General features: G+C 43.6%; 1 protein-coding gene across 1 annotated transcript in view; it reads left to right on the forward strand.

Moving 5' to 3' along the window:
- Nucleotides 1–14,809, forward strand: part of KCNK5 (potassium two pore domain channel subfamily K member 5) — a 61,289-nt gene that overhangs the window by 38,400 nt on the left and 8,080 nt on the right. Inside the window, exons 2-4 of the mRNA XM_073628755.1 lie at nucleotides 8,981–9,092; nucleotides 12,027–12,193; nucleotides 14,160–14,328. Of these exons, the coding sequence (XP_073484856.1) occupies nucleotides 8,981–9,092; nucleotides 12,027–12,193; nucleotides 14,160–14,328 (448 nt within the window). The remainder of the gene's footprint in view (nucleotides 1–8,980; nucleotides 9,093–12,026; nucleotides 12,194–14,159; nucleotides 14,329–14,809) is intronic.

Here is a 14,809-nt window from a genome sequence, read left to right on the forward strand (position 1 = left end):
TTGTTATCAGATGACCTGCAGACACACGTGGCTCCTGTATGTTGTCTGCAAAAAGCCTTTTATCTCCCAGAATTCCCCAGCAACTGGGATGAAGAGATCTCTATGCAATGACCTCTAATGCTGACATTAGGCGTGTCTGATTACAGGAACAACAGTGTCATGTATTGCAGGTTTCAGTTCTTGGATGTGGGGGTTGCATTTGTTTTTTTTCTTTTCAGGCTTATTATTAATAATAATAATAATATTATTATTATTATTATTATTATTATTATTATTATTATTATTTTGATGATCCTGCCAGTAACGCACTACTAGTCTTAAGGTGACAACACTCACTCAGCATACTGGATCTAATGAAGGGAGCCACTGCAGAGTCCTGTCCTTATTCTTCTAATCCCTGCACCTTGTCCCCAGACTCCGTTCTGCACACCTTGTGATTCCCCGTCCTTGTCCCCAGACTCCGTTCTGCACACCTTGTGATTCCCCGTCCTTGTCCCCAGACTCCGTTCTGCACACCTTGTGATTCCCCGTCCTTGTCCTCAGACTCCGTTCTGCACACCTTGTGATTCCCCGTCCTTGTCCCCAGACTCCGTTCTGCACACCTTGTGATTCCCCGCCCTTGTCCTCAGACTCCGTTCTGCACACCTTGTGATTCCCCGCCCTTGTCCCCAGACTCCGTTCTGCACACCTTGTGATTCCCCGTCCTTGTCCCCAGACTCCCTTCTGCACACCTTATGATTCCCCGTCCTTGCCCCCCCCCCCCCCCAGACTCCTGCTCTGCACACATTCTGCCACCCCCATCCTTGTCCCCAGGCTCTGTTCCCTTAATAATTCTTGACCCTGGACTGACTCCCTGTTCTGCACACCTTATGCCTTCCCCTGTCTTTGGACTCCCTACTCTGCACATCTTAAATCCTGCCCCGCCAATCCCCAGACTCCCTGCTCTGCACAAATTATGCCTTTCCTCATCCTTGTCCCCAGACTCCCTGCTCTGCACATCTTAAGTTTCCCCCCCTCCTTTTTTAAGACTCTCTGCTCTGCACACCTTGTGCCTTCCCTCAGCCTCGTCCTTGGACTCCTTGCTCTGCACACCTTATGCCTTCCCTCAACCTTCTCCCCATCCTTGCCCCTGGGCCCCCTGCTTTGCACACCTATTTAATTTCTAACCCCCCCCCCTCCTTCCCTGGTTCCTAGACTCCCTCCTCTGCATGCCTTGCCCCATCCTCACCCCAGGCTTTCTGCTCTGCACACCCCCCCCCCCCCCCCCCCACACACACACACACACACACACACACACACACGTGTGTCCTCTGTCTCCCTGCTCTGCACACCTTATGGCAGTCCCTCCCTGTTCACTTCTTACATCATATAGGTCCTGATTATCTTATTTACAAGCTTGTTCTTTTGCAGGTTATCGTTGCTTCTATTTCTGGATCAGGTGTACAGCACGTTCCTCCATCGGTCACATTGAGGCCCCACGCCGCCCTGTACCGCCTTCGGGGTGATTTACATTCTTCATGCATTGTGTTCTCCTGGAGTTGTCGGGTTTTCAGTGTTTTGTTTTTTTTTTTTTTTTCTCTCCATCCTTGTGACTGGAAACCGCAGATCTTCAGATTCATGTTTCTGCACATCTCCTATGCAGAGCCTGAGGGGGGGTTCCAGTCATTTTCATTCCTATCCAAATACCTTTTTAGAGGTGGGAAGACAGTTCTGGAAATGCAGAGCCAGTTAAAGTGTAATAAACCTGAGCAACAAACTTCATTTATTCCCTAGTTTGGTAAATATCCATGGAAGGGGTTTAATGTACACTGGTGCACAGTCAAGTTCCTCCTCCCCAAACTCGCCCATCCATGTTCTTTATGGACCTTGCTTTGTGCACTGGTGGGCAGTCATGTTGGAACAGGAAGGGTCCGTCCCCAAACTGTTCCCACAAAGTTGGGAGCATGAAATTGTCCAAAATGTCTTGGTATGCTGACGCCTTAAGAGTTCCATTCACTGGAAATAAGGAGCCAAGCCCAACCCCTGAAAAAAAAAAAAAAACGCACTATAATCCCCCCTCCACCAAATGATTGGACCAGTGCACAAAGCAAGGTCCATAAAGACATGGATGAGCGAGTTTGCGGTAGAGGAACTTGACTGGCCTGCACAGAGTCCTGACCTCAACCCGATAGAACACCTTTGGGATGAATTGGAGCAGAGACTGTGAGCCAGGCCTTCTCATCCAACATCAGTGCCTGACCTCACCCTTTCCTCTCCTGGAAGAATGGTCAAACATTCCCATAGACACACTCCTAAACCTTGTGGACAGCCTTCCCAGAAGAGTTGAAGCTGTTATAGCTGTAAAGGGTGGGGCCAACTCAATATTGAACCCTACGGACTAAGACTGGGATGTCAGCAAAGTTCATGTGTGTAAAGGCAGGCGTCCCAATACTTTTGGATATATTTTAGATAGATAGAGATAGAACTATCTATCTATCTATCTATCTATCTATCTATCTATCTATCTATCTATCTATCTATCTATCTATCTATCTATCTATCTATCTATCTATCTCCTTCAATGGGATTTACCTTGGGGGGAGTGGTCTAGTATCAGTGTAGGTGTGAGAAGTGATTGGGGGGGTGTCCTTCAAAGAGGAGGCTGTAGGCATGGAAATGAGGAGACCAAGTAAGAAGAGATGGACCATTGGGCTAATATGTGTATAGCCATACATGGGGAAATATCAATCGGTGTTCAGGGTATGCATTGCCTGCATTGGACACAATTATGCAACAAAAAAAGTATAAAGGGGAACGCCCCCTTCTCCCCTTTTTTTTTATCCTGTAAAGGTATAAATCTACACACAGGGGCAGAGCGACGTCAGAAATTCACATTTTTACTGTACCAGTCCCTGGAATCTGCAGATAGTGATCACTATCTTTCAAGTGCGTCCTCACTGCTCCAACCCCCAGAGACCTTCTTCCACATCTGGACATTTTTTTTTTTTTTTTTCCATGAGCAGTATAAATTGCTTTTCCAGTCCCTGAATTTGGATGGAGAGGAAATGAAAAGCAGGGCCATTAAACCCCTCTTCTCTCAACGCCCCCCCCCCCCCCCCCCCCACACTTTTTTTTTTTTTTTTTTTTTTTTCCAGAGGCCCCAAGAGATTTGTGTCAAGTGCTGGAAAATGCCGGAAGGTCATTGTGTGGGACCACACGTGCTCTTACTGGACTTGTGTGATGATCTGCAGGTTATGTAATAGTATTTGTTTTTTTTTTTTTTTTTGTTTTTTTTTTTCATTTTACATGAGAGCGGCCGTATTTGTAAATTACATAGGCAGGCTCTGCTTCCTACTATATAATGCTTCACAGTGATTGTACTTAACTATTCCCCTTTCTGGATGCATCTATCTATAGTGTACCTGAGAGTGAAAACACCAGGCTCAGGATGTGGCAATGGGATTCTAGCTCATCAGTTTTTTTTTTTAATTTGTATTTTTATGATATTTTTTATTTGTTATTTTAAAAAAATGATATTAAAAAATAAAACACAAATAATCATACATAAATTATTATATATATTTTTATTGTTTGTTTATTTTTGCACCTCTATCCTATACTTTGCAATCTCATATGTTGAAGCATTCAGACTCACCCAAAGTGGCCACACAAGAAGCACAGCAGACAGTTTCAACATATGAGCAAAGTATAGGAGGTGCAAAATAAACAAAATTATATTATAATTTATTTAAAATTATTTGTGTTATTTTTTTTTTTCTTAAAAAAAAAGTGTGTGTATGTGTATATATGTGTGTATACACACATATACACACATATATACACATACACACACACACACACTTTTTTTTTTTTTTTTTTTTTTTTTTTAAGAAAAAAAAAAATAACACAAATAATTTTAAATAAATTATAATATAATTTTGTTTATTTTGCACCTCCTATACTTTGCTCATATGTTGAAACTGTCTGCTGTGCTTCTTGTGTGGCCACTTTGGGTGAGTCTGAATGCTTCTCCTATCTGTTGAAACCTATGGAAGGCTCAGACAGTTTCATTGAAGGCAGTGGGAGGGGCTGTGCCGAATGTCCTCAGCTAACGTTCTACAATACGATGATCTTAGCACATGCAACTATTAGGACATGTTTATCCCATGGAAGGAGACGGCTCCCTATAATTTTGGGTGAAATGGGGTCAGTAACCTTTTAGTGCCATAACATCACGTGCATCAAGAGTAACTTTGTAAAAGTGACAAAATCCGACCATAAAACCTCTATACCGGTAGGATAAAATAAAAATAGGTCAGCGCTAACAAAATAAAAGGTGTAGCTGCGTGCAATAAGTATAAATACACCATAGACCTGAGAATTAATACTTGCAGCGCTGCTATTATTGATGATGATTTTTATTTGTTATTTTAAAAAAATGATATTAAAAAATAAAACACAAATAATCATACATAAATTATTATATATATTTTTATTGTTTGTTTATTTTTGCACCTCTATCCTATATATATATATATTATACAATGATGATGATTATTAAAACCTATAGGAACTTGTATGTGTCAGTCATGACTTTGACCCATAATGACTACCAGGAGTCATCGATGGTTACAGTGCAGGGCCTTCTTCACACTAATAATAATAATAATAATGGGGTTTATGAATTCAGCAATAATATTGTCATTACTGAAGTACAGAAGTAACACATATTTAAAGGGTGCCGTGATTGATTCACCACCAGGTAATGTTTAGTAAGTCACATTTACTGCTTTATAAATATGGGGGAGGACTTCAGGACACCTCTCTTATTCATTATCTCTATAAATAATTAAAAAAAAAAAAAAAAGAGACTAGGTTTTGTAGTCCATGCGAAGAACTGACAATGTAATGGGGAAAAAAAACGTAGCGCAGAAAGTTATCAGCTTGTAACTTTTCTGGCAAGATTAACAGATATTTTTGTGCTTGTCAAAAAATCGCTTTCAATGGATTATTTAATGGACAAATGGGGAGCAAATAAGAGAAGCTCATTTGTTGTGTTTTTTTTGTTTTTTTCCATAGGTTAAAGATACATTGTAATTATCTGCTCCTGACAACTGCAGTCAGTACAATGTATCAATTTTTGTTCAATATTATTTAACTTCAGTGCACTGCTATTGTATGAGGACTTGTTTAGGCCCCTTTGACACTTCTGCGACTTGGGGCTGCAAAGCCGCATGACAAGTCGTTCCGCCATGTTTTCCAACGAGTACCGTTCATATCTGTGCGACTTCAAGTCTCAGCGACTTCAAAGTAGTCCCTGTATCACTTTGGTCAGACTTTGATGCGATTTGAGGTCCATAGAAATCACGTTTACACATGTATTGTTTAAAGTCGCATCAAAATCACGCGACATTCAGGTAGCTCAAGTGTGAGGGGCCCTTACGCTTGCTCCAAAATGTGGCATTGGACACTTTTTTTTTTTTTTTTTTTTTTTTTTTTTTTTTTTTAAAAGCACTCTGAATGCCAAATCCCCTCCTAGCACAAAACCTCTACCCTTCAAATACCCCCTTCAAGCACTAATCCTCTATCCCCCCCCCCCCCAATCTAGCAATAATCCCCCCCACCCCCAATCCTCAACCTAGCAATAATTACACACACACTTCACCCTCTTAGCACAAATACCCCTCAATCATCCCTACTGGTGCAAATCCCCTCTACAGTTTTACTTTTATAGCACAGCCCCCCCCCCCCCCAAATTACCACTCCTAGCACACCCAAGTTTCCCTTCTCAAAACCAATCCCCTCTCCTCAATCTCCTTGTGGTGCCCCCACCTCCCATGATACCACAGTGCCCGGGGCAGCCGCCCCTCCTGCCCACCCCTTGTCCTGGCCCTGGGCACAGGCAGAAAAAGGTTCAGGTTGTGTGGTTTAGGATTCCTCTCCAGATATCTAAATTGGTTCTGCAACTAGAAGCTTCTAATTTTTTGTATTTGGGTCTCCTCCATGCGCTGTACATGGCTGTCATCTCTCGGAAGCCTCGGCTCTTCAGGCTCTTCCAAGTAACACATTCGCACAGATGAAAGCACCTTGTGTTCCGCCCTTGGTTGGGAGCGGCAGCGATTAGCGCGGGGTTTTTGGCACTTTTCTTCTCGAATATCTGTTCTTGTCGTCCTCCCCCATGTGATGGACATCCACAGATATCGGGGAAGGCTGTGCTCCTGCCAAGTACAGAGGAGCCGAACACCAAATGGTACAACGCAGATAGCCGGGGCCCCTTCCTGTCCTCTGTTCCTCTCCGCTCCATTATCTCTACCAGATGGGGGGGGAGAAAAAATGGCAGACTGTCCTCCTTTCCTCCCTCTGGGCTCCTCCTTACAGAAAAGAACGCTTGAATATTTTTCTTTCTTTAAAAATACAAGTTGTTGGCACCCAGAATGTTTTTAAGGGCCAGCAAACAAAATAGGCTTTTAAAGCGATATTAGACTCAAAACGATAAATGGTCATATATTGCAGCTTAATAATCATTAGATGTGGTGCATTCGTTTTCTTTAAGTCACCCCCAAGCCCCCACCCCCACCCGGTTTCACCGGGCGATCTAGCCAGTAGCACACCACCTGTATTAGAGCGCCCCCACTCTGGATGAAGGAGCACAGGGGGCACATTTTGGACAGCAGCATTGTCAGTCTGGGGTCAGAGGAGTGTTAGATGTACTAGCGGATTTAAATACACTAACATTGAAGCCAAACTTCAGCTCACACTTCTATAAGCAGTTACAGAAAACTATATATTTTTTTTTTTCATTTTTTTTTTTTTTTTGGGATAAAGGTTTTACATGAAAGATGCAGACGACCGTCAGCTTTGCAGCCCAGTCACATGTTTATGAGCGGAGTTCCCTGCTCCCATAGGATCTAATCTGCAATTTAAGATTCAATCACAGCGGAGTGGTGTGCAGGACGGGCTGTGCCAGAACATAAACTCCAAAAAAAGAGTTACGCAATTTGTCGCTTGTGAAACGAACGCTTTTATGCACGACATGCGGCGCCGTCATCTTTAATGTGATGCGGAACATTATTGAATGACTGATGATGTGAAACTGGGTGTAGACGGTTCTTGCATAAATATGCAAATACAATGCTGGAAACATGACCCTTACCTGTTCTAAACTGGAGCAATTCCAATAAAACATCTAAAAATAATTTGGCAGCACAGTGATTGGCACTTCCACCTAGTACCACTAGGGGCGTTGGTTCCAAAGACCTGCTGGTAGGTTAATTGGCTCCTGCCTAAATTGGCCCTAGTATGTATATGAATGTGAGTTGGGGACCTTGGATTGTAAGCTCCTTGAGGGTGGGGACTTAAAACAGAATAAAGAAAAAAAAATTATATAAAAAATGCTGTATAAAATAAAAATTTATTATTATTATTATTATTATACACAGATTATATATATATATATATATTTATTATTTTTTTAATATATATAGATACATATCTATTATCTTTTATTTATTTTTTAATATATATATAGATATATATCTATTTTTTTATTTATTTTTTAATATATATATATCTATTTTTTTTTTTTTTTTTTTAATTCTGTTTATACGTAACTTACGTAACCTTTTGAGAGATAGATAGAGAGATATATATATATATATATATATATATATATATATATATATATTTATATATTTAATGATTCTGTGTGTGTGTGTGTAATGCTGCGTAAATTGATACCACTATATAAGTACCTGTAATAAATATTTCAAAAAATCAAACTGTCTGAACAATCATTAGACCCTGGTATTCAGGCAGCTAAATTTATACGCAAATCTCGACTTTTCTTTAAAAGTCAAGCTTGGGAAATGGGAGGGGACAAAGCCAAGATTTCCTTTTTAAAAAAAAAAAAAAAAAAAAAAAAAGATAAAGTTGGGGCTCACCTCCACCAGCCTCCCAAGCATCCCTATTGGTCATTGAGGTTGCCCATTACAGTAAACCCTTGCTCTCCAGCCCCTGCGTCTCTGGGTTTTTAATGCCCAGAGGGTGGGAAGGCCTGCCCGATCAGGTGACCACTGTGATTGGCTGTCTCACAGTGGTCACATTATTGGAAGCCCAACCTGCTGGCTCCTGATCCCAACTAGAGACCAGAAGCTTGGTCACTGTACTGTTTGGCCATCCATGGATGCAGATATATGCGGCGTGTGGGCATTAAAGCCCACCCTCCTTTTTCAACAACATGGGCGGCAAGAGGTTAAAAGCCAATTGGGAAGGGCCAGAGCCAAGATCCACTCCTCCAGAAAGTGCTTTCATATCTCGATCTCCAATAGGTTTGTAGCATTTATATGTTAGTTTTTTTCCTTTTTTATAAGGGATCATTTATGACTGGCTGCAGCCAACTAAGGAAACGTGTACTTGTGATGGTCATGGCAAGAAGTATGTCACCAGCACACCAGGGATCTCCAGAATGGGTTCAAAGCTTTTATTCAGCGATCTCATCATGGTTACGATAGCAAGGTCTCGGAGCCTTCCAGCACCCGTTCATCAGGCATGATGTGATCGCTGGAGATCCTTGGTCTGCTGGTGACCACCTTCTTGCCTTGAATGTCTTCGCTTTTTTCAGATGGTTAGTCGCTGCACAACCAGTCGATATATACTTCTAACTTCAGGAACGTGTGTGTTGGGAATATTCTAATTGGACTTGTGATAGTACTCCTATCATTGGTGGCAAAAAAAACAAATTCTAACTTTTTTTTTTTTGAAATTTTTGTTTAATGGCAGTTTCTCTCATGTTGGTTTCATGATGTCATACCTTTTTGAAATATCTATAAAAAAAACAAAAAACGGACCTTCCCAATCCCTGTATCATTGTTCCAAATCTTTTCTTCTGATGTAATCTGTACATAAAGACCAGCCCATTTGTAGATAACATCAGTGCGAGAAACAAAGAGAACAGAAAGTTCAAGGACCATATGAAATGATTCCTTTCTGCTTTCATCCGCAGACCGTATCCAATGCTGCCGGTCAGGGGGTGACCATTACCGGGAACGCTACCTTCAATAACTGGAACTGGGCCAACGCGGTTATCTTTGCAGCGACCGTCATCACAACAATCGGTAAGTGTGAGAAACAACCTGACCTTGAAACCAAACCTTTCCAAACACCAGTAGAAATATTTTGAACGCTCATATGAAAATTCTGAAACTTCATTGATCGGCACATTCAATCTTGCCATCCCTGAGTCGATGAGTTTTGTTGAAGGCTCTTAAGATTCCATCCAGGCTTCTACTTGAATGGAATCCCAGAAGTATTGAAAGGATTTTTTTTTTTTTTTTGTGCCTAGAAAATTCGCATTACAATAAATATAATTTTTTTCCATCGGGGGGGGGGGGGGGGACATTTCATGGTTAGAATTTCATTTCGTTTTGAGAAAATATTTGCATCCAGTTCCTTTTAAAATTTTTGAATCAAATTTTACTGGTGTATGGCCAACCTTAAGGATAACCAAAAAATTTATTTTTTCTTAAGATCATGTTATTGTTGTCTGTATCCCCATTATCAATATTGGCCCTTTTGTTTTGGTGACCATTCTCGCTAAGGGTGAAATTAAAAAGAAAATTTTCAAACTTTTGAGTTGTCCCCAGAACAGAAATTGTGGGAAATCATCAAATGGTGGTGGTGGTGGTGGGGGGGGGGGGGGGGGGGGCACTGGTTCTGGTGACAACCAGAGATTTCCTCTCACTTACTGTTTTGGCTATGGGACAGGAAGTGAAAGGAAATACCCCCCCCCCCCCCAAATAGGATACAGATGGCAAAAAATCAAATGGGGGGGGGGGGGGGGGGGGTTACACCCTCATTAATACTGGGTACATGTGGGCCTAAAATCGTCTGAAAATGATTGTTTTGCCAGTAACCGGCTGACTCTCGGCTTGCGTGTACAGCTCCTTGTCTGACAGAAGCCGGCTCCTAGCGACTAAACGTGCTGGAAAACCAGCATCCGATCAGCACTCGCAGCCAGCCAATGTTCCCCTGTCAGAACACAATAGCTCAGCAGGGGAGATCAGCGCACTAACATCAGATGTGTTAGTATGGTGATCTGTACGTTTTTTTTTTTTTTTTTCTGTTCCCCATTTAGCCTGCTGGGTTGAACGAAAAAACTTGGTGTGTGCCAGGGGTGTTGAAAATCGACGTATCGTGGTTCAGCCTTAAATGATTCTGCATCGATACAGAGAGCGGCTGAATCGCAAATGCATCGATGACGTCATCCCGGTGCGCCTCTGTCAGAGTCCTCCTCTCCCTCCTCCTCTCCTTGTGTATGTTGCACAGAGCGGCGATCTCCCGCTGGGTCACGGAGCTTGGATCTGAAATGTTCTGCGGCCGCTGTAACAAAGTTCCGCCTCCTAGACTGGCTCCTATGAAAGATGGCACACTGATCCAATGCCAGGAAATGTTGAATCGGTGTGGCTTCGATCATAAGAGCCGGTCTAGGAGGGTGGGACTTTGTTGACAGTGGCCGCTGGGATATTCAAATCCCAGCTTCGTGACACAGTGGGAGATCGCTGCTCTCTGTGATCCAGGCACTGGTGGGGCTGCGTGGGATCCAGGCACTGGTGGGGCTGCGTGGGATCCAGGCACTGGTGGGGCTGCGTGGGATCCAGGCACTGGTGGGGCTGCGTGGGATCCAGGCACTGGTGGGGAGGCTGCGTGGGATCCAGGCACTGGTGGGGAGGCTGCGTGGGATCCAGGCACTGGTGGGGAGGCTGCGTGGGATCCAGGCACTGGTGGGGAGGCTGCGTGGGATCCAGGCACTGGTGGGGAGGCTGCGTGGGATCCAGGCACTGGTGGGGAGGCTGCGTGGGATCCAGGCACTGGTGGGGAGGCTGCGTGGGATCCAGGCACTGGTGGGGAGGCTGCGTGGGATCCAGGCACTGGTGCGGAGGCTGCGTGTGGTCCAGGCACTGGTGGGGCTGCACTGATGGGTTTTTGATGAAAACCATGGGCAGGAATCGTGATGCATCGCGCAATCGAATCAAATCGCTGACATGATAATCCTAATCGAATCGTGAGACCAGTGAAGATGCGCAGCTCTAGTGTATAGCAGACTTGATTCTATCCAAAATGGCTAGGAAAAAAAGTTTTGCCTCTGGTTCCACTTTAGTAAAGGGAATATAAAGTGGAAAGTCTTTCAGCAAGCTGCTTCTGCTGTGCTGTCTTTTTAGCTAGCCTGTAGATCTCTGTGAATCCTTTCATGCATTTCATGTATGTGTGTAGGTTATATACTGCATACTAAAGCATTCCGTTTCCCTCTTTTTAAATGATCTCTAAAACAAAAAAAGGCAATCCTATTATTGAGTCGTCGTCCCCCTCCCCCTCCCATCCTGGAGACATAACCAGAAGCAAAAGGGGAAATCTCTCCAGAATGAGGAACATCCTATCTTACTCTGGCTACTTTATGCTACTGTATTTAAAGGTGGATGGATGAATCTCCCACTGCAACTTTTGTGTTCTGATAGCTGACACCAGTGCCCATCAGAATACTTGAACAGCAGCTGCACCTGATTGGTTGCAGACAATTTTCCGCCCAGGTCTTTTCGATTTTTCTCTTAACTGGAATGGCAAAAGGGGGCGGACAGGGCCACCCATTGTGCCAACAGTGTATGGCCAGCTTTAGACAGTTGCGTACCAATCAGCAGGCTGGGTTGATCTTGGACCAGGCTGTATTGCTTGCCTGCAGCAGCTCCTAGACCTGCTGTGCAGCTGTCTGTCAGGGGTGTCCGAAACACAAAACCGGCTGAACAGAATTAGAAATCCTTTGACGTTTTAAAATAGTTTTCCACCTGTATATTTACTGTTTGCCTGGAGTTCAGCATTAAAACTTACCTGCCCAGGTTGACCCTTTTATTATACAGTTGTGATAACTCCCGCTCTTTCAACCCCATCGTAATGCCCTATAAAGTTATTTTTTTTTCAGGAAGCAGTTTAGAACTGTTGTTTGGGGGGTTTTTTTGTATGCGTCTTTGTAATTTTCTCTGTTTTTTGGTTCTTTTCAGGTTATGGCAATATTGCTCCCAAGACGTCGCCTGGGCGCCTCTTCTGTATATTCTACGGCTTGTTCGGGGTGCCGCTTTGCCTGACTTGGATCAGTGCTCTGGGGAAGTTTTTTGGAGGACGAGCAAAAAGGCTGGGCCAATTCCTGACCAAGAGAGGAGTCACGCTGGTAAGAATCAATAAGCTGTATACCATACACCAGACCTTCATGTAAAATTCTCTAGTTGCTATTAACCTGCCTTTCTAGGAATAATCCCAAGTTTTTGGGGGTCCCAGCTCTCCCACACTCCTGTAAAATATTTAACGTTTGACACAGAAAATATAATAGCACATTTGTCTACGTGATAGTTGGGGTAGAATGTAGTCTACATGGTGCATGGGGGATAAAACCTAGTCTGTGGCCCATTGGGGGTTAAACATAGTCCACGTGGCCCATGGGGGGTTAAACATAGTCCACGTGGCCCATGGGGGATTCAACATAGGCCACATAGCAACAATTTGCACTCTTCAATACAAGGAAGAAACCACAGGTTCTGGGGTTAAAAACGCCACCCTTGTCTTTAATTATCCATATGAGGCTTACACCGGATTATAGTGACACCTGATATTTCACATTGGTAATAAGTTCACTGTCATAAGATATACTATCTATCATCAATGCTTTCATCCGACAAGACACCCCTACCGCACTTTAGGCCACTATAGCTGCTGTGCCTGCACCTATGTTGTTCAGGGTTCTCACCTCCCATAGCCCCAATTAAACTTTATGAAACAATCTTCTTGGTGGGACGAATGGCCTAAGCCTCAGCACAGTCAGCTCCCATTAGGGGTGCTAGGGTTACTGCGACCATCACCTCTCACCTCGAAAAGCACTACTAGAAAGGGGTCTACTATGGATAATATTGTAATAAGTTTCTGTTGGAATTTACCCCTTCCCCCTTTTTCCCTCCTTATTTTTTTTATCATATCTTACCATAGCTTATTACAGTTTGTACGGACGATTGCCAATGATATTGGATAATGTTCTACAAGGTTACTTAACACCCATGGGGGATTAAACCTAGTCCATGTGGCCCATGGGGGATTAAACCTAGTCCATGTGGCCCATGGGGGATTAAACCTAGTCCATGTGGCCCATGGGGATTAAACCTAGTCCATGTGGCCCATGGGGGATTAAACCTAGTCCATGTGGCCCATGGGGGATTAAACCTAGTCCATGTGGCCCATGGGGGATTAAACCTAGTCCATGTGGCCCATGGGGGATTAAACCTAGTCCATGTGGCCCATGGGGGATTAAACCTAGTCCATGTGGCCCATGGGGGATTAAACCTAATCCACGTGGCCCATGGGGGATTAAACCTAATCCACGTGGCCCATGGGGGATTAAACCTAATCCACGTGGCCCATGGGGGATTAAACCTAGTCCACGTGGCCTATTGAGGGATTAAACCTAGTCCACGTGGCCTATTGAGGGATTAAACCTAGTCCACGTGGCCCATTGAGGGATTAAACCTAGTCCACGTGGCCCATTGAGGGATTAAACCTAGTCCACGTGGCCCATTGAGGGATTAAACCTAGTCCACGTGGCCCATTGAGGGATTAAACCTAGTCCACGTGGCCCATTGAGGGATTAAACCTAGTCCACGTGGCCCATTGAGGGATTAAACCTAGTCCACGTGGCCCATTGAGGGATTAAACCTAGTCCACGTGGCCCATTGGTGGAATAAACCTAGTCCATGTGGTGCATGGGGTAGAATAATAGCCTATATGGTGTAAAGGTAGAATAACACATCACTTCTGAGAAACTGCAACAAGGTTTTGGGAATGTATGGGAAGCAGAGCAGGTGACGACACTTTATTTCTCTATATGTCATGTGTAGAACACATGGTGCGGTTTCCTCCGGATTTCATGCAAGTCCAGTCACCTGCTGCCCATCTGCTCTCCTGCTGCACCCTCTTATCTTCTGTTTCCAACCTCTGTCCATCTGGGCGGATTGTTTTTGTTTTGGGCTTCTACACAATTGAGTACTATTTTTGTAAAAAGAAAAAAAAATGTATTTATGGGTTTTTAAAGGGAATTTTTAATAAATATCTGGTTTACGGAAAGTAATTTTCTCTTCTGCTTGGTCTTTCAGAGAAAAGCTCAGATAACCTGTACGGCAATTTTCATTGTCTGGGGTGTCCTCGTACACTTGGTAATTCCTCCATTTATCTTCATGAAGACTGAAGGCTGGGACTATATCGAAGGCCTCTACTTCTCTTTCATCACCATCACCACCATTGGATTTGGGGACTATGTAGCAGGTTAGTTTGTTTTTAGTTGTTTTTTTCAGTACATTAAATTTGTAGGTATTTGGTGTTTCCATATTATGCTGCTATAACAGCTTCATCTCTTCTGGGAAGGCTATCCACAAGGTTTAGGAGTGTGTTTATGGGAATGTTTGACCATTCTTCCAGAAGCTCATTTGTGAGGTCAGGCACTGATGTTGGACGAGAGCCTGGTTCGCAGTCTCCGCTCTAATTCATCCCAAGGGTGTTCTATTGGGTTGCGGTCAGGCAAGTCAAGTACCTCCACCCCAAACTCTTTCATTATCCATGTGTTTATGGACCTTGCTTTGTGCACTGGTCCAAATCATTTGGTGGAGGGGGGATTATGGTGTGGGGTCGTTTTTCAGGGGTTGGGCTTGGCCCCTTAGTTCCAGTGAAGGGAACTCTTAAGGTGTCAGCATACCAAGACATTTTGGCCAATTTAATGCTCCCAACTTTGTGGGAACAGTTTGGGGGT

This window comes from Aquarana catesbeiana, linkage group LG04, assembly GCF_042186555.1.
Source record: "Aquarana catesbeiana isolate 2022-GZ linkage group LG04, ASM4218655v1, whole genome shotgun sequence".
NCBI classification, from domain to species: Eukaryota; Metazoa; Chordata; class Amphibia; order Anura; family Ranidae; genus Aquarana; species Aquarana catesbeiana.